Below are 20,860 nucleotides of genomic sequence, written 5' to 3' on the forward strand. Positions count from 1 at the left end.
TATTCCCCACTAGTCGAAGGTTGCCCCCAGGGGCATCAAAAACCACTTCCACATCCAATACACACACCCACCTTCCCAGTTACACCGTGTGCCCGTGGAACCAGTTCCCGTGGTGCCCTCAGGAGAAGCCCCTCAAGCTCTCAGCTTGCTCCAACCCATAGCTGCTTGTAAACTCAGAATGGGCCAAGGGGATTTGAGGCACAGCATCTGCCCCAGGGCACCCAGAGACTTGCAAATAATGGAGAGAGCTGTCATCAGAGGTGAGGGGTGATGGGGGAACCAAGTAGGGAAAAGAGAGATTCTGGCACTGCCCACAGTGTATTGTCCCAGGCCCAGCCCAAGCATGGAGGGCAAAGTCCCACAGAGAAGAGGCAGCTGGGCCTATACCAGACTCCCTGGCTTATCAGCTGTATCTTTGCCCCAGACAGGGCTGGTGACTGAAACTTACCTGGAGGTTAAGTGCAATGCTGACCACAAGATGCCCGAAAATCGCCAAAAGGGCTCCGATCAAGTTTTCCTGTAAGAAATGTTCACAGGAGCAGATATGAGCTGGGCCTATGATAAAGGGCACAAGGACACATTTGAAACCTAACTGTTTGCTTCCCCCCCCACAAAAACTAGAAAAACATCCATCATAAAGTCACACCCTAGACTCTACTGGAATTTTACTATCCAAAGTTAATCTGGCTGCCTTGCTGATTTACAAAACACCACCCTAAATTAGATACTTCTAGAAAGCACCATCCTTTATTTGTAGGTCACTGTGACCTGATAAGGCCTAAATCTACTCTGGTATTCCCCTTAATGTATTGACTTGCCATGGTCTCGAGCAGGAAAAGCAACATTGAGAAATCAGAATTTACAAGAGAAGCACAGGCACGGATATTATTTGCCATTTTATCAATGGAAATTTCATGTTCCCAGAGGGGTTGCAATGAGACTCTTAAAACAGGCTAAATTGCTGAAGGCATTTTAAATGATTTAATTTATAAAAATTTAATTTCCATCACCTTAAGAATAAGTTTCAGATTCCTTGGCATGGAATTTTTTTTTAATTTATAAAATGATTATGAAACATATTCATTGTAGAATAATTAGGAAATAATAGTTAAATGAAAAGAACAATAATAACAACAAAATAGAAAAACTACCTGTAATTCTAAAACCCAGAGATAATTACTGCAAACTTTAGGTTCTTGTTGTTCTTGTAAATGTTTTTCTATCCATAAATTTAGATATAAATGGCAATGTTAATTTGTTTTATAAAAATAAGATTAGAATCTGTTTTATAACCTTTTTTTTTAACTTAAGATATTATAAACAAATTCTCATCAGGCATATTTAGTTCATTTTTAATGAATGTCAACTCGTTTGGATGTGTCATCTTTTATATCGTTTCTCTATTATTGGATACTAGAAAGAAAGAAAAAAGAAAGAAAAATTTATAGCTATGTTTCCTTTAAGAGTTTTCTAGTTTTAGCTCTTACATTTAGGCCTTTCATTGATTTTAAGTTAATTTTTGTACATAATGTGAGGAAAGAATCCAACTTCATTTTTTTACATATGGTTACCTAGTTGTTCTAGCATCATTTGTTGAAAAGACTATTCGTCCCCATTGACGGGTTTTTGGAACCTTGTCAAAAATCAATGGACTTAGATGTATAGGTCAATCATAGATGTATAGATTTATGTCTGGACTCTGTACTGATTTGTATGTCTATCCTTATGTCAGTACCACATTGTTTTGATTACATTTGTGGCTTTGTAGTGATTTTTGAAATCAAGAAGTTGAAATCCTCCAACTTTGTTTTTTCCCCAAGATTGTTTTGGCTACTCAGGCTACTGCCTTGCATTTTTTATGAACTTTAGGATGAGCTTGTCCAGTTATTTTCTAATTTCCCTTGAGATATCTTCACTGACTCATTGGTTATTTAGGAGTCTGTTGTTTAATTTCCACATATTGGTGAATTTCCCACTTTATTGTTGTGAATTTCCTTTTGTTATTATCTTCTCATTTCATTTCATTGTGACCATAGATGATATTTTGTATGATTTTAATCTTTTTAATTTATTGACATTTTTTTTTGTAGCCTAACCATATGCTCTATCCCAGAGAATGTTGCATGTGCACTTGAGAAGAATGGTTATTTTACTATTGTTGGGTGGGATGTTCTGTAGATTTCTGTTAGGTCTAGTTGGCTTATAGCGTTGTTTAAGTCTTCCATTTCCTTCTGATCTCTGCAAGTTGTTCTATCCATTACTGAAAGTGGGGTTTTGAAATCTCCAACTATTACTGCTGAACCATTTTTTCTTTCTATTCTGATTCATGTATTTTGCTTCATGTATGTTGGGGCTGTTAGGTGCATATATTTTATAATTGTTACATCTTTTGACGGATTGACTCTTTTACCATTATATAATGTCCTTCTTTGTCTCTTATAACATTTTTTGTCTTAAAACCTATCTTATCTAATGTTAGTATAGCCACTCCAGCTCTCTTTTGGTTACTGTTTGCAAGGAATATCTTTTCCCATTGTTTCACTTTCAACCTGTTTTTGTCTTTGAATCTAAAGTGAGTCTCTTGTAAATAGCATATACCCGGATCATGTTTTTAAACAATCTATTCTGCCAATTTCTCCCTTTCAATTGGAGAGTTTGATCCATTTACATTTAATATAATTACTAATAGGAAGGACTTCTGCCATTTTGCTATTTGTTTTCTACGTCTTATGTCCCTTTTTTGTTCCTTAATTTGTCCATTACTGCCTTCTTTTGTGTTAAATAGATATATTTTCTAGTGTACCATTTTAATTCCCTTGTCATTTCTTTTACTCTATTTTTCAGTTATTTTCTTAGTGATTGTGCTATGGATCACAATTACCACCTTAATTTATAACAATCTAGTTTGGATTAATACCAATTTAATTTTAGTAGTATACAAAATTTTGCTTCTGTATAGCTCCATCTCCCTTCCTTTTCCTTATGCCACTATTGTCACGAATTTCTTTATTATCTTTTAAAACACAATCACCTGGTATGGGTGGGCAGAATTCTGCATTCCTTTCATTTAAAAATGATAATCAGTCGGGTTCTCCATATCTCTCTTGTCTTTGCTGAACAATAGAAAATACTGAATTGATGTTTCCTGAATAAATGGCTTACCATGTTTCCCTGAAAATAAGACCTAGCCGGACCATCAGCTCCAATGCGTCTTTTGGAGAAAAAATTAATATAAGACCTGGTCTTATATGACATTATATAAGACCGGATTTTATAGTAAAATAAGGCTGGGTCATATATTAATTTTTGCTCCAAAAGACACATTAGAGCTGATGGTCCGGCTGGGTCTTATTTTCGGGGACACACGGTAGTCTGAGCATAGAAAATGACAATAAAGGAAGAATGTGATATATGTCATTTGAGAGAAGTGCTGATAAAGTGGTGGAATTTCAAAGGAGGAATTCATTCTGGGCAAGGTCTGAACTACTTGGCTCAATGTCATATGGCAAAGGCAGTGGAAGAGCTGTAACTAAAATCAATGGGAGAGCTGTAACTAAAATCCAGGCTCTTAGACTTCCAGCCTGAGTTCTCTTTGGATGCCTGGCCTCTTCTTCCAACTTCCAAATGGCACCCAGCTTGAAGCTGAGCACACCCAACACACTCAACGAACACGTGTGAACTGAAGAGGACTTCAGACGGCAACCTGCAAGGGACAGGATTTCTTGGAAACTTTGGAAGGATACCATGGCTCCTAAGGAAGTGCTTCAGCACAAGTGGATGAGTCGGTGGTTATTCAGAGGTCAGGCTCTGGAGTCAGGTAGACTTTAGCTTCAATTCAGCTCCATAACCCTGACAGCGTGACTTCAGTATATTTCTGAGCATCTGCTTCCTCAACTATCAAATGTAGTTAATAAGAGTACTCCCTCTCTCAGTAGATGCAAGAATAAAATGAGATAATCCCATGGAAATAATGAAGCACAGTTCCTGGCCCCAGGGAAACAGATTTCTTTACCATAGGACTTCTCAGAGACTTCAGTAAATATTAGCTATCATAGTTAGAAACATCCATCAGCCAACGGTAGGTTCAATATTTATGAGAACCTTCTATGTAAACATCCATCAGCCAACGATAGGTTCAATATTTATGAGAACCTTCTATGTGCTAGCCATGTGCTTGTGGGAGGTGATCTCCTAGAGAGCTCAGCTTTTGTAAATTGACAGATCAGGCTTGTATAAATTAGAAATGATGACAAAAAACAACATTTATTGAGCACTTACTATGTGCCCATTACTATTCTATATATTAGGCTGGTGCAAAAGTAATTGCAGTTTAAAAAGTTAAAAATAATTGCAAAAACCGCAATTCCTTTTACACCAACTTAATACTTTATACATATTGACTTATTTAATCCTAACAACACCCCTACAAAGGTAGATACTATTCTCCATCTTTCCAGTAAGGAGACTGAGGAACAGAGGATAAGAGGTAGAAGGTAAGTGGCCGAGGCAGGATTGGGACACAGGTAGTCTGACATTAGAGGCCCTGCTCTTAACTATCATGTCAAACTATGTAACATAAAGTCTAGAACAGTGCCTGACACTGGATATTCAATAAACAGCACCTCCTATCAGGGGCTGGGGGATTGGTTCTTGACCCAGTGGCTCCCAGGCTAGGGCAGAAAACAGATACTTAAAATATTACAATATACTCGTACTGGAGGTGGAAGTATGGAAATAAAGCAATGGAAATAAAGGGGAGGGAAGAATTCTGGATATTTATTTATTCATTCAGTGCCTAGTATGTGCCATGCATTGACTGTAAATGTGCCATGCTCTGTCCTTGTCCTCAGGTAGTATATATTAAACAACCAATGCTTTAATCACACTACAGTTAGAGCTACCTAAGAGAAGCAAAGGGGCCTGATGGAGTGTGTGGGCAGACCTAGGATTGGCAGAAGGAGGTCACGGAAGATGTCTGTGAGGAATGGTTTCAGAAGAGAGACCTGAAGACCTAGCATGGTGGGGGGTGGAGTGAAGAAAGCCATTCTACAGACCATAGGACGCTCCCAAGGTGGGAACAAACATGGTGCCTTTGACGCATGGAAAGAAGGTGATGTGGAGGGGTAAGACTGGGGGGAACTGTGCTCAAAGGAACTGAGAGGTAAGAGGGGTTGGGTGTATGAGAGCCTGAGGGCCGATGGGCTTCTATGTAGCTGGGGCAGGGGTCCACGGATGATGGAGGGAAACCAGAGCATACAGGGAGTAGGCTTAAGAGGCGACCAGATTGGGAGGGGATGTCTCTATCACAAAAGGTTTGCACTTGGGCTTGGAGATAATAGGGAAGCTCTGCGTGGCATCATTAGGACTGTTTCTAAAAGAGAAAGCAGGGTGGCAAGGTCTAAAGGCCACATCCTTCACAATGGGGGCCTCAGAGACTTTCTTCTACAAAGGGTTTACTGCAATTGACAGTTTGAAGGGATTCGATCATCATATCCTCATTTCCTTCTATGCTCACTGCTCTGGTTTCCCGTATTTCCCCTTTCTTACCTTTCACAATAGCTCTCTCCCACTTTATCAAAGAAAGGCTTGTCCTATCTTCATGGAGACTTACTCTAGTACATTGATCCAAGTTGTAAAACCATCAAGAAACTAAGGGGAATTTTGAAATTCTGGTTTCCCAGGAGGTTTCTTTAGTGATAAATACCCATTCTGGGAATTACTTCTTTCCCTCTCTCACGCACATTCCTGTTAAGAAATGACAACAGATGGGACACTTTGGCCCTTGTTAGGATATTCTGAAATCAGGGGCTGATTTGACAGATGTTTGTACAATAAGGACTCGCTTAGTTAATTAGGTTATATCTACAGCTCTGTTTTGACAAAAATATGATCGAATGATAAAACATTTATAATTAAATTTATACATTGTGGTATACGTACAAATATTTATAGTAAATATTTGCATTACATTCTACAATTAAAATATACACACTATAATACAGTAAAATTAACAATATTTCAATTTCCCCAACCCTTTCTGGATATATCAGGTTTACTCAATGTGACTTAAGTGAAAAAACTGACCAACATAAATGATAATACTTTTTTGGTAAACCGCAGAAACTGTGAAAACAAAACAAATCCTGTTGTAAATTAAGTCTAGTACTTTGCTTTGAGCAAAAATAAAGGAAGCCCTACTCATATTGTTAGCTTAAAGTCAATAAAAAACGTTTACTACTATGTGATTTTTAGCACATACATGGAAGGAGTTGAAAGAATTCAGTGATACTACTATTAACACCACTCCTTCCACTCCCGGTACCTATTGAACAGGTTCTTAGCACTTCCAGCTATAAAAACCAAAAATTTGCGACAGAATTGATGCTAAATTCTCATTCTAGCAATCAGTAATATTTATCTTGAGTATTGAAAAAAAGTCCCATTCTTATTCAGATAGTCATTCCTAATACAATGTTATTTTTTACTTAATAATTGTTGTAAAACTTTATATTGCATTAATCAATTGTATCAATTAAAAAAAACTTCTGGATTGAATCAAGACTTATGAACCTTATATCAAAAGAACTTTTTAAAATGAAATTTGATTACATACTCTCCATTCTTTCCTGTAGAGAAGTATCATAGGTGTCCATAAAATTTTTAAGTGTTAAACAATAGACACAAATTTGGGGTACAATTCTGTAGGGAAAACAGAAGAGAAATACAAATTCAGGGAGAAAAACAGGAATGATGCAAAATTTCCAACTGGTAAAGAAAAGCTTTTTCAGAAGGCTGATGGTAGGTATCAAGTGGTTTATATATTCACGAGCCTCAGTTAAGCGTTTGTACGAGTTTTTAAAAATATTTATCAGTGCAGAGGACCTGAACAGACACTTCTCCCAACAAGACATACAGATAGCCAACAGATATATGAAAAGATGTTCAACTTCACTAGCTATTAGGGAAATACAAATCAAAACCACAACGAGCCATCACCTCACACCTGTTAGAATGGCTATCATCCACAAGACAAAAAATAAGTGTTGGAGAGGCTGTGGAGAAAAAGGAATCCTCATACACTGTTGGTGGGAATGTAAATTGGGACAGCTGCTACGGAAAACAGTATGGAGATTCCTCAAAAAATTAAGACTAGAATTACTATACGACCCAGCAACCCCTCTCCTGAGTATCTACCTAAAAAATCTGAAAATATTTATCTGTAAAGATATACGTACGCCGATGTTCACTGCAGCTTTATTTATGGTGGCCATGACATGGAAACAAGTGTCCTTCGATAGATGAATGGATAAAGTAGATGTGGTATATAAACACAATGGCAAACTACTCTGCCATAAGAAAAGATGAAATACTGCCATTTGCGACAACATGGATGGATCTTGAGATTATAATGCTAAGCGAAATAAATCAGACAGGAAAAGTCGAGAACCATATGACTTCACTCAGGAACAAGACAAACAAACAAAGAAACAAAACTCATAGACAGACAACAGTGTAATGGTTACCAGAGGAAAAGGGGGATGGAGGGATGTTAGAAGAGAATAAAGGGGGTCAAATATATAGTGATGGAAGGAGAACTGCATGGTATTATAAAAATGCACATTTAAAACCTATGTAATTTTACTAATCGTTGTCACCCCAATAAATTTAATTAAAAAATACATCTATCTATCTGTCTATCTCGGTATTTAGGTGTATCAGGAATGACATACTTTGTAAATATTTAATTGTAAATATTTAATTCCATTAATTGTAATGGAAAGTTTTAAGTTTTAGATGCTAACTAAAAGAATGTGTGAGAAAATAGTGTTTCTTTAGGTGAAGTTTGAGGACCTCAAAGGAAGTCCTTCATTAAATATGGCTCTTAAGGATACAAAGCAAAGACCTTGACCTCACGGGAGGCAAATACCTGACCACGCCTGGTCGCCAGGCAGGTACTCTGCTGAGTAACTCAGTTTACCTATGCCAATGATGAGCAGGAAATGTTAAAAAGAGTTACGGGGCAGCTAGCTATTCTACAGAAACTGCCTAAGAGACAAAAAGGACTGTGGTTCCAGCTCCAACACCTCCAAGCTGCTCTATTACCTTTATGGGGGACAGAGGAGAGCTGGAACCAGCTTCCAGGAGTTGTGCAGAAACGTGAGACCTCAGCAAGGGCTGTTCAGAGGACACAGGGGAGCTACACAGAGGCAGGTTTAAGGTCAGTGGCCTGGCGAGATTTGCTTGCTTAGGTCTCGGTTCCTTTCTCCTCAGCTGGTTGGGGATGACAGGGCCCTTCTCTCAGGGCTGGTGCATGACTTCCTGAGATAATTTGGAGAAAGTACTTAGTATTAGGGGAAACTAACATAGGGAAGGGGCATGAGGACTATTTTCGCGGAAGGAACTAGAAGGCAGATTCCTAGCCTGCTGCCTACGTGCTCCAAGACAGAAATCAGGCAGACCTTTAATCAAGCACTTTCCATGGAAGCAGAAAACACATACATATAAACCCTAGCCCAGGGGATCGAGGGAGTCTTTTTTCCACCAGCGATTAGAGATTCTATGGAGTGGCTTTTGTTTTCTTACTCTCTGCTAAATAAATTTACTTTTACTTTAAACTCTATATCAGCTCATGTTTGAATTATTTCCTATGTGAAGCTAAGAACCCTCTTTTCCTATAACAGAACCATACGAAATTGCCAACATTCAATGATGTTTGACTTACAAAAGCAGCAGTTTCATATGGTTCAACCTAAAAAACCGGCAGCCACTATAGTGTTTTACCCGGGGAGAGACCAAACTGTCCACTGATGAGATACTGACTAAATCCATCAGGCTGCCTGAGAACGTGGTGTTAACAACTCGCCAAGTGGAAGGGAAGAGATGAAAGAAAACAAGCTGCTGTGTCACCACACAGACAAGTCAGGGGTGAGGAGGAGTGAAACCTAGCAATGAAAACTGTAAACCTCACAACGATAAACCAATCTAAGCAGCAAAAACATACAAAAAAAACCCCGTTTATTATGTAAATAAAGGCTGGTGTTCATGGAGCATGTATAGCTCAGGCATGGCACTGGGCCCCTTTTATGCCTCGTCTCCTGTGGGTCACACGCCAACCCTGTGAAGTGGGTACTGCTATGATTCCTCTTTTTAGAACATCAGTTGGAAGGAGTTTATAGATGAACAAAGTAAAGGCTCACAGAAGTGAAATAATTTGCCCAAAGTGAGGATGAGAGGAGAGCTGGAGGTCTGACTTCCAGTCTCCTGGCAATAACGACTCCAGACCGCAGCGTTGAAATAAATTAGGAAAAAACAACAACCCCACCTTGTAAGTGCTACCTTCCCACTAATGACACAGGCAGCTGAGGTTTCTTTAAAAAGCCATGTCCACAAGCATGTTAATCTCACATAACCACCTGCCACCGACAGGGTTAGTAACAGCGCAATATAACTAATGCCCTTTCATCCAAGCATTAAAAGGGCTTCATCAACACTAATGATGCCCCAAACCCTTGTGAAGTGCTGACTGGTTCCATGTGACAAGCATTTAAAGTCAAGCAAAGAAGTTGCCTCAGGTCTAGGGGTTGGGCAGTTGCACACACTCTTGTTAGCAGCGTCTGGCGAAGGGCGATTTAGAGTTGAGGCGACAACCAGCTGGACTCCTGACATTAAGTTCCTCTTCCAAATCTCAGAGCATGAAAACTGTAAAATGGCGGTGTCCGGCTCTGTAAGAAGGGAAGGAAGTGAAGGGCAGGGCCTGGGCTGCTTTGGTACTTTCTCAATCTACCATGCTCCTCTTTTTGCCAAGGAACCACCCCAGGTGTTTTCAGGGAAGTTATTTAATGAGTTCAGTGTTCGTAAGTACACACAGGGAGTAGAGCTCAGAATCAGTGACTCTGTCCCTGAAGGAAAGATGCAGACTGAAAGAAAGTGTTCCCACTGACGGGCAGGTCCCGTGGTGGCCTCAACACCATCCCCACGCGACATCTCTGGTTCTTGATTTCCTTCACCTGCCACGCCAGATGGAGAGGATTCTTCTAAGGCATTGTCTAATTGATTTCAATTGAGGCAGAAGGGAGGGGCGGATGGGAGGAGGGCCACACTCATTTTGAAGGCAAATATATCAGTTCCCTGAGAAAGCCCAAGACGCTGCCAAAGTCACAGTGAGCAAGTGGCAGGACCAGACCTGAATACAGATCTCCCCAATACTTTGGTTCCTAATATACTATAGGTGAGAAAGTAGTGAGGAGTTGATTATAAACCCTCGCAGGATTGCCAAGTTATATGAAATAAGGCACACGTGGCAATGCTACCTGGCACATAAATACTAAAACAATTCTAGCTGTTATGTTACTATTATTATTTATAATTTCCACTTTTATTATTGTCATTACTATTAGCAACAACTCTAAGGACCCTTCTGGCTCTGAGATTCCCTGATCCAGGAATTGATCTTGTACCAGCGACGCTTCTGAAAGAAACGAATGTCCCCAGAAAGGCAGCCAAAGGTCACAGAGGCAGCAAACCTTACTTGGATATTGTAATCCAAGTGAAACTTTAGCGCAGATCTCCTGTTCCAAGGTCTGCTTTACATCTGCCAACAAGAGTCTTTATTTAAATCCCATGGTGACAAGACCAGTCATCACTTGTTATTGAAACTTACCTCTCATAATCCCTTGGATTTAAAACTGTTAACTGTTAAGCATAACTCTTTTGGCTTGCTCTGAGAGTTACTCACATTCACGTACAAGAGATACAGCAGTCCAACTAACCACGCTGTTATACCTATAACCTCATTTCAGGCCAGCTGCTGAAGCTTATCTTCTTCAGCAGGAGAAGCATTACCTTGCCCACAATTGCCATTTTAACACTTAATAACCAATGTTAGGGAGAGAAGGGGCCTCCCCGAGTATCTTGCATAATGTAGGCAGCGGGGAGTGGTGGATAAAACCAAGGGCCTGGGCAGTGTACAGACGCCACTGGAATCCTAGCTTTACTACATTTACTGTGTGACCTCAGGCAAGTTAATTAGTCTCTCTGTGCCAGTTTCCTCCTATGTAAGTGGGATTATAACAGTACCTATCTTAGGGGGCTTTTGTGAGGATTAGCACAGTCCCTGTCATATAGTGAATATTCAACAAATGTTAGCTGCAATTATCATTATGATGATTACTAAAGTAATTGTGAAATGGCTATGGAAGTGTGGGTAAAAGACCTATAGTTTCCTGCCAGGAGGACTGACAAAGCCGTCATGGAAAAGGTGACACCTGAGTGGGAGCTGGAAAGATGGGTAGGATTTCCACAGGCAGAAATGGGATGGTGCAGGAGCTTCAGTTTCCTCTTGTAAATTCAGGTCAGCCTCATAACCACCCTATAGGATAGATTTAAAACTCTCCTAGAGAGGAGTTACATGGCTTTCCCCCAGTTATAATGATAGAAAGTGACCGGGCTGGGATTTGAAGCCAGGTCTCTCTGATTTTAAAGGCCACGCTCTTAAAACCTTGCTGTGTCTCTATTTTTGCACCAAATTCTGTCCTGAAGGGTAGTTCCTGGTGGACATAGCTTCCTCCACCTCACTCATAGACTAAGCAACTTCAGGGAAGTGATATCCACTTATCTATATAGCTCCCATCTCACCCAGCACAAGCATGGAGATATATATATATATATTTCTCCTACATATACATTATATATATGTATGTATGTGTGTGTATATATATTGATAGATAGATAGATAGATAGATAGAGAGAGAGAGAGAGAGAGAGAGAGAGAGAGAGAGAGAGAGATATGTATTTATGCTCAGTTGAAATGCCTATTTGCTAAGTAGAAGAAATGGAAGCCTGACTCTTCTGGGCTGAGGCAAAGCCTCCAGGGTCAGAGACCTGCCGCTATGCTGCCTCCTGAGCAGCTCAGCCTGTTGGCCTCTCTTTCACAGACCACCCTCCCCCAATAACCGGAATCCGCTTCCTGTTGGGTATTAATAGTTCAGAGGACAGGGCTGCAACTCAGGACAAACTGCTTGCCCCTAATTTCATCCCACCAATTAAGTTTGAATTGGGGTCTCAACGTTTTCCTTGCTCCAAAGGTAAGAGAATTTGAGAGCAGACAGCCCAGCCCACGTGACCACTTTTCTCTGAGAGCTGCCCACAGTGGTGGAGCCCCCAAGAAACCATGTTTGCTAGGTGACCCCACCCCTCTGGCCACCACTGATTGGGTCAATATAGACACCTGATCCAAGCTGAGAGTTCTAGCACCTTCCAAGCCCTACTGCCCTTTCTGCCCTTGGGTTCCATAAGCTACCCTGTAGCCTTATAATAATTTCCCCTTTTGCCTTAGTTTTTCTGAAATGGATTTCTATTCCTTGCCAACCAAAACAGCCTTCACAGAATCAATGAGGAAGGAGTCAGCTTCCCCTTAAAATTGTTTCCCCTACCCCCAGGCAGAGTTAACTACACTTCCTCTGCTCTGTGTGCCTTAATGTTCCTCTTTGTAACCACAGAGGCATTTCTGAATCAAGCACCTCCTGTAGGCCTAGACGGGTACTTTTTAATTGATCACACAGCAATGCCGAGATGAGGGATGGAGGGAGGTATTACTACCACCATTGTACCCATAACAGAAGCTCTGATGGGTTAAGCCACAGGTCCAAGGTCACTTAGCTAGGAAGGAGCAGAATAGGGTCATCATGACTTATTTGTCTTTGCTCTGGCACAAAGATATTTCTATAATAAGTAACTGAATGAATTTGTGATTTAAATGGAGACTTATTAGAAATCTCCTGTGGGAGAGTGTTCTATGTTTTCTTAGATTCTGCATTTGTCTATTTGGCATCCATTCATTACAGGGCCAATTGTATTAATGATATTTTCTTACTTTCTGCATTCCTGATGCTCTGGCATTTGTGGCCTTGCTGACTAGGGACAGGCTGCCTCTCACAGGCCTCGTCCATTCTTAGCATAACAAAGGAGCACGTACTCTGGGATGTTCACTGCAGCATTATTTACAGTCACCCAGGTTAGAAATAACCTAAACATCCCACCAGGGGATCTGCCCAGCAAATTTTGATACAGAAACTCAACAGATGGTTGGGCAATCATCCAAAAAGCATGCTTTCGGTCACTACTCAGTGACATGGGGGAATATTCCACAAACAAGGTTAAGTGAAACAACGAAGATACAGAGTTTTCTGTACAATTGAATCCCAATTGGTCACACCAGAAAAAGACAGAAAGGAAATATACTGAACTACGGTTGTCTACAAGTAATAGAGTAGGTGGAAAAAAAAAAATCAAATCTTCTAAGTGGGACTGCATTCCTTTAAAAATATTTCTCTACCTCCCCGTTTTTATGTATTTGAATGAGTGTTGCTGTTCTTTTGACTACACATTCTCCTGTATGTGTGGAGGGTCGGCCTGTTTCTGCCAGTGATAGGCGTGCGGACCCTGGACCCATCTGTTAGCTGATGGTATACTGTGCTACGGTCTTGTGAGAAAAATACAAAATTCCAAAACCAAACACAAAAGCTCTTGCCTTGTAGGAGAAGGACACCTCGCTCACGGAGTCGGCGCTGCTTGTGGGCAGGAGCTGCTGCAGCTGCAGGGCCGCGCTGTGGGCTCCGTCCATGGTGGTTTAGTGGCACATCCCGGAGGGCCTGGCTCAGAAGCTGGAGCTGCTGCTACACGAGACCGAAGCTGGAAGCCATCTTCTTCCCCTGTGGTGTTCACCTCCTTCCATCAGCATCGCTGTCTCACGCCGAAAGAGTACTTCAAGGCTCTTTTGGCTGATTTATAGCCTTTTCCTCATCTTCACCCAGAGAAGTGCCAATTTCTATGTCTCTCCCAAGCAGACAGCCAGGAATGCGTTTCCTGATTTTTGCAGTGCTCTAAGGCAGTAGGAACATTAAAAATGCATGTACAATGAAATATTGAGCCCAGCTTTGTTACCTGAGAAGCGAATACCATTAGACAAAACACAAACTGCCATGAGCAGTGAGGCCATTAAAAAAAGAATTCTATCATGCCTTTGGCCTCCTCTTAATAAAAGCTCATCTACTTTAAAACCTTTTTCCTTGGCCCTTTCCTCTCCCCCTCTGCTTTCTTCCTCCCATCATATCTAATTTAAGTTCTACCTTTTCCATAGGCTCCTCTATATAGTAGTATACTGTCTGCTTTTCCAGGACTCAAAAAACAAAACAAAACAAACAACCAAAAACCAAAGCCTACTGACACGAAAAGGGAACTGAGTTCTGACTTAGAAAAGAATGAGGAGATAAGTAATCTCCACGGAAGATGGAAGAATTGGGCTGCTACTGAGAGTCAGCAAGGTCACATTGGACTGGGAAGTGGGAGACCTGTGTGACCAGATCACTTCTCTGGGAGACTCAGTTGCCTCATCTGTAAACTGGGGGTAATAATATGACCTCAAGTAAAACCAGCAATGATGGTAATTCCTGTTAACTTCATTAGACTGATATTTTCAGTTTGTCTCAAATTTTTCTACCAAATAAAGAAGAGAAAGTATGCCCCTCGTGTTCTGGGAGGCATGGCCTAACCACCCTACTTCAAATGCTAAGGGTTTCTTTGAGGTCTTTTTATATTTATTAGGTTGGTGCAAAAGTAATTGCGGTTTAAAAGGTTAAGAATTGCAAAAACCGCAATTACTTTTGCACCAACTTAATTTGAAACAATACAAATTTGGATTTTACTGCAAAGTCTGTTTGTTTTAATATAAAAATACTTTAAATTGATTTTGACCTGTCATGTGTTACTGGTTTTACCTTGGGCAAGTCATTTAACTGTTTTGCCAGTTTCCTCTGCTGTAAAATACAGATAAAAACATTCCTACTCCACAGGGTTAGAAATTTCATGGTGAAAATTTGCTGAAATCACGAATGTAAAGTGCATGCACAGTGAAAGGCCAATGAATGCTAGCTGCTATTCGTATTAATTTTATTCGGATCAGTTGAATTATTTAATTTACCCATGAATATTCCTTTCTTCATCTCATGCATTCATGCAACAAATACTTATTGAGTGCTTACTATGTGCAAAACAGACACAGCCTCTGCCATGCCTCAAGGCTTCCAAGAGCTGCCTCCTATCTTTCCTGCAGCTTCCAGTTTTCTCTGTTATCTAGCTCTAGGCCCAGGAATACTGGTGCCTGGTGTAAATAGCACAGTCATATGTCATAGGGCTAACGCTGTGTCCAGCATCGAGGAGACACCAGAGGCAGGGCTTAGTACAGGGGCAGCCACGAAGACCATTTGGCTCAGGTCTCACTTTATCAAAGGGCCTCAAAATTAAATAATTCCTGCTGCCTCCAGGTGAAGTTATACTTCAGTGTCTGTGTACGAGGTACACTCATCAGACAACTTTATAACTCACATCCCATAACCAGACTACCCTGACGATAAAGCCCTATGAATGTCTGTAAACTTGTTAAAAGCATAATTATTCATCACTTCACTTGTATGTGTGTGTGAAAAGCATTACTGGGTTAAATTTACGTATCCGTGTAATAGAATAATCTTAGGGAGGAAGAGCGGCGCAGGGCTCTCTACCTCTGTGAGAGCCTTGCAGGCTTTCAACCTGGAACTGAAGGGGCACTGGAACACAAACTCTGGGAAGATGTTTGCTGAATCCCATTTGGTTGCTCCCTCCCCAGATCGAACCCAGAACCTGGCACGGTCACCTCCATACATACCTACTCTGTGGCAAAAGGCAGGCTTGTCAAGCACCTGATGCAGTCAAGAATGGAATGGCTCACTCAGGCCTAATCAACAGCAACTCCAAAGATACAGCAGATATACCCAGCCCCACCCACAGGATGTCAGAGAAAGAAAAACAGGCCATGGGGACATTTCAAGGGGGTGATGGGAATCCAAGCCTGTTAACTTCCTTTAGACCAGCTGGTTTGCCCAGATGGATTTGTTTTTGCTTTTGTTTGTGGTGGTGGTTGTTGCAGTCATTTAATTCGCTTTTAAAAAGCAGCTTCCCTCTCTGCCTCAGGAACCCCCAGGCCTCTGAGGCATTGTCTACAAAAATTAAAGGCTCTCTCTCAGCTGGGTAGCAGTTCGGACTAAAAGCCCTGGAAGAACATTTTGCAAGTTGTCCTCCCTTATATGGCATACATTCTTTGCCTAGTGACTCTGTTTTCCTGACTTCAAAGCACCTTGCCAGGACTAACATATGCCCAAGAGGCAAGTAACCAACCCTATGTTGCCAGCCACCCCTTAATTTTGAGGCCCTCACTGCCACCAGTGAAAGACTTCATTAGATGCTTGCTTTCCCTCCACCCTGTCCCTCTGATTGCAATAATTAATTTCACCAACCCACAGAGCCGGTTTCACAGATGAGAGAATCATAGCTCATGGCTGCTAAGAGTAGGGTCTGTATTAGAATTTGACTCCATCTGAAAAAAATAGATAAGCCACGCCTTTTCCTACCATCTGACGATTCAGTTCTGGCCGGTGCGTGCCAGTTAGATGCCAAGTGCCTGTCCTTTCCTGGGGTTTGGCTCACTAAAGGGTTACACTCTTCAGTCCGCTCCCCTGGACCTGAAAACTACAACTTCCAGCAGGCAGCGTAGATCAAGAATGCTTCCTCTCATTCCACCTGCTAACTCCATCTGCAAGGAAGCCCGAGCCGGCGTGTAGAGAAATAATTTGGGCAAAGTTGATCCATTTCACTTCCTGATTTGTTAAAGCCTAGCATCGCTTTTATTAAGGCAAAACCGTGCCCCCCCGCCCATCCTCTCACCCTCGACGCCAAAATGGAAAAAACATCCCGAGGCAGCGAGACCCAAACTGACAAGGCTGGTCACAGCAAAAGGGGTATTAGATGATGACAAACGCATTCGCTTTCCCCGAAACGAAGGCTGAATTCAAGTTCCCCCTCCCTCAGTCTTAATCACTACTTACCGGCGTCGTTTCCTCCAAGGCCCACCTATCAGAGGTTTCTGAGAAAGGACTTCGACTCTACGCTCACCCCGGAGGCACAGCCTCCTTAATTCCCCAACTCAGTGCTGCCCGAGTCCTGCAGTGTTTTGCTTTCAAAGACCGCGATTTGATTGGCCCGGACACCTGCCAGTCAGAAACTGCCGGGCTCTTCACGCAGGCGAATGGCTGCAAGGAGGGGGTGGGCGGGACACCTTCGGGTATGGGCTACGCCGCAAAGCTTGATTGAAGCGTAGGGGGAAGAGACGGGAAGGCGGCAACTCGCAGGAGCTTTGCGCTCACCTGGATCGGGTCCCCTCTAGCGGCCACAGGAAGGACGATGGCACACACCCCACTCCCAGTCTCCGGCTGTCCTGGAGAGCTCAGGGGACCGCTCACCTCCACCTGCCCGACCGTTGGGCAGCCTGTCGGGTGTCCTCACTCCTTATTCTTAGAGCTACCTCCCGGACTTTGCTGCTGCTGTTCCCTCACCCCACTTTTTTTTTTACTACGTATTCAAGTCCTACACATCCTTCAAGACGCGGCTCCCCCCGAAATGTTGGGTCTCTCTCTCTATATATACATCGCCTTGCTTGTCCTCCCGTAACGAAGCCCCTTGTGGTTCAGACCCCGAAGCAGAGCGCTCAGAGGGAACGAGCAGACCGAGCGTGGCGTCTTGCAGGAACTGCGCAAAGGACAGCGTGACTGGTGCGAGAATTCCCCGGGGCGTGGGTGGTAGTAGGAGCTGCCTGCCATTGGAGGCGCGGGCCAGGGACAGCTTGTATTAAGATGTTTGGATTTCATCCTAAATTTCAAGGGGATCCGTAGGAAGGTTCTCAGCAGGGAAGTGACAAGCTGACTGCGATCGCTCGGAAGCGTGTCAAGATTGGCTCATGGAACAGTATTACAGGGTTGCCCTTATGTAGAATAGTTGTCCCTCTCAGTCTTTTTCCTTTTGCTCGTATAAAAACAGGGCTTGGATGATTGGTCTCTTAGGTTTATTTCTTGAAGTAGTATCCTGGGTGAGCAAACTTCGCAGGCGTGTGGTCTATCACAAGAGTTTGGAGGGGTCGCCTAGATAAGCGCCTAATAAGTTTTCCCCACCGGTTCTGACGTAGTTAACCTGAACCCTAAAATTCTGGCAGCTTTCCGGCGATTTTTAAAACACCCCTAACGATTGGCCAACCATTTTTCACGCTAGAGAAACAGAGGACACCATTGGCTAGAGTTACTGAGGAGGCGGACTGAAGGTGAACTCAAGAATGTTAGGCTTGTGGTTGCCAAAGCGACGGGGTGGGGGTTGGGCGGGCCAGACAGCCAAAGGGGACCCGAGGAGGTAGGAGGCAGTCCCTGTCGGGGCACGGGTTCCGGGGGCGTGGGGAAGACGAGCCGGCGCACCCCACGGGATACCCACTGAGGCCCCAGCCTCTGGGTGCTTGAGGAATTTCGGTGCCTACTAGATGGTGCCCTGAGGGCGGGTGGAAACCACGGCTGGAGGTGCCCCTCCCTGGAGTTAGGCCCTCAGAGTCCCCACCAGAAAAGTGGTGATAATAACCACAGTAAGCCTTCCCACGGAGCTTCTGTGAAGGGCGTGGGCATCTGACCCCCCTGCCTTAGCCTCTGCGAGTGCACAAACGTTTGGGGGGCTGCCGTGTCAGGCAATAGGGTGCACGACAATGAGCTGAGTCCTAAGTCCAAGTCCACTCCAGCTCTCTGGGTGTCCCCTCTGCAAACGTGTTTCCTGCTCTGAGCCTCAGTTTAGCCATCTGTAAGACGAAAGGGTGAGATTAGAATCGAGGGGTCACTAGCTGTGCTAAAATTTCTTCCCGGTCTCTGACACATTTTCTCAGTTTATGAAAAATATCAAATGGATTGTTTACCTGAAAGTACTTGCAAAAAATGTAAAATACTTCCAAGATGCACAATAGAATTATAACTGCATCAATACAAATTTAATTGAGTCAAAACTACTCATGCAAATCCCATTAGTGTATACATGGTTTGGTATATATTGATATACCCTGTACAGTAACGTACATGTATAAATATATAAAATATGTAGTAATACTATAACATAAATGATGTTTTTTTAACCATAGAGTTGATAGAATGAAAACATGCCTATAGTTGTAATCATGTGAGTTAAATCTTTACAGAATGTAGCTCCTGAAGGACAGAGTTGTATTATCAGTACATCCGTGTACATTATCATTAAAATGTGTCTACCCCTAGTATTCAATCATTCTACAAATACTGAGCAACTACTCTGTGCCAGAAAACAGACTGGGGATTCAGTGATGAACATTCTGTTGAGGAAGATCATAAAGAAAAAAAAATACACATAAAATACGGTGTTGAGTAATGAGAAATGCTTTGAGAAAAATAAGGGTCAGGGGCTAGAGAAAGATGGGTGGTGCTTCTTGAGAGTGGTCAAGGAAGTCATGTCTAAGAAGCCTTGAGAAAAGACCCAGATGAATTTGGCGACAGGGCCAAGGGATGCTGGTCAGTATAGTGAGGGGAGGAATCAGGTACTGCAGAAGCTGAAGAGGTTCCTTGCGGAGATTAGTCTTTAGGTGGTGGGATATGACAGCTGCCTTCAGATACTTGAAGAATAGTAATATAGAACAGTGGCTTTCAAACTTGACCCATGATAAGATATGCACTTTATGTTTAATCACCCAGCAAAAACCGCACACAGTAAACAAGAACTTAAAAAAAGACTACAGGCTATGACGTGCGTTTTGAAAATCACCAGTGTAGAAGTGGAGTGAGACTCATTCTGAGCTGATTCTAAGGCTTGGAATTAGGATGAGTGGAGGGAGAGAGGGATGAGGGGGGGAGGGAAAGAGAGACAGAGAGGATGAGAATAAATCAGCTTTGATACCAGTAGGGACTTTATAGCAATTAGAAGTACACAGAAGTGAGCTAGCTGCCTCAGGAATTTTAAAACTGAATTCTAGGGAACCCATCCTGTGAAATTTTAAGATAGCTTCAAATATTAAGAAAATGAAAAGGCAAGCCTCTAGACTGGGAGTGAATATTTTCAAAACGTATATATGAGGGCCGGCCCGGTGGCTCTGGCGGTTAGAGCTCCATGCTCCTAACTTCGAAGGCTGCCAGTTCGATTCCCACATGGGCCAGTGGGCTCTCAACCACAAGGTTGCCGGTTCGACTCCCGCAAGGGATGGTGGGCTGCGCCCCCTGCAACTAGCAATGGCAACTGGACCTGGCGCTGAGTTGCGCCCTCCACAACTAAGATTGAAAGGACAACAACTTGACTTGGAAAAAAGTCCTGGAAGTACACACTGTTCCCCAGTAAAGTCCTGTTCCCCTTCCCCAATGAAATCTTTTTAAAAAAAATTAAAAAAAAACACCAAAAACCGTACATATGATAAAGGGCTTGTAACCAGAATATATTAAGAACTTTTACAAGTCAATGATAAGCTAATTGTTTTAAAAAAAAATGGGCAGAAGGTTTGAACAGAGACTTCACCAAAGAAGGTAAGCAAATGGCAAATAAGCACATGAAAATATACAAATTAAAGTGACAATGAGATACTACTATACAACCACTAGAATGCCTAAAATTAAAAAGACTTGCCAGACAAGCGTTGGTGAGGATGTGCATCAACTAGAACAAACTACTGATATCACGTTTCCCCGAAAATAAGAGGTAGTTGGACCATCAGCTCTAATGCGTCTTTTGGAGCAAAAATTAACATAAGACCCGGTATTACATTATATTATATTATATTACATTGTATTGTATTATATAGACCCGGTCTTATAGCAAAATAAGATTGGGTCTTATATTAATTTTTCCTCCAAAAGACTCATTAGAGCTACTTATCTGTCTAGGTCTTATTTTCGGGGAAACATGGTGCATGCAACAATGTGGAAGAATCTCAAAAGCATTGTGCTAAGTGAAA

General features: G+C 42.2%; 2 protein-coding genes across 10 annotated transcripts in view; one reads left to right on the plus strand and one right to left on the minus strand.

Annotated features, from left to right (window-relative positions):
* Window positions 1–17,382, minus strand: part of NIPAL3 (NIPA like domain containing 3) — a 44,225-nt gene extending 26,843 nt beyond the window's left edge. The window contains exons 1-4 of one of the 3 annotated variants that reach the window (XM_081054911.1): window positions 16,917–17,051; window positions 13,529–13,880; window positions 6,614–6,699; window positions 449–517 (exon numbers count right to left, since the gene is read on the minus strand). In XM_081054911.1, coding sequence (XP_080911037.1) covers window positions 449–517; window positions 6,614–6,643 — 99 coding nt within the window. In that variant the 5' untranslated portion in view covers window positions 6,644–6,699; window positions 13,529–13,880; window positions 16,917–17,051. Of the gene's footprint in view, window positions 1–448; window positions 518–6,613; window positions 6,700–13,528; window positions 13,881–16,916 lie in introns of all 3 variants that reach the window. The other 2 variants (XM_081054910.1, XM_081054912.1) reach the window with 2 other exon arrangements.
* Window positions 17,162–20,860, plus strand: part of STPG1 (sperm tail PG-rich repeat containing 1) — a gene marked incomplete at its 3' end in the record, with an annotated part of 41,536 nt that continues 37,837 nt past the window's right edge. For 3 of the 7 annotated variants that reach the window (XM_081054915.1, XM_081054917.1, XM_081054913.1), the window contains exon 1: window positions 17,162–17,639. Of the gene's footprint in view, window positions 17,640–18,218; window positions 18,268–20,860 lie in introns of those variants that run through there. The other 4 variants (XM_081054914.1, XM_081054916.1, XM_081054918.1 and 1 more) reach the window with 4 other exon arrangements.

This window comes from Rhinolophus hipposideros (assembly GCF_964194185.1).
Source record: "Rhinolophus hipposideros genome assembly, chromosome: 8".
In the NCBI taxonomy this organism is placed as follows: Eukaryota; Metazoa; Chordata; class Mammalia; order Chiroptera; family Rhinolophidae; genus Rhinolophus; species Rhinolophus hipposideros.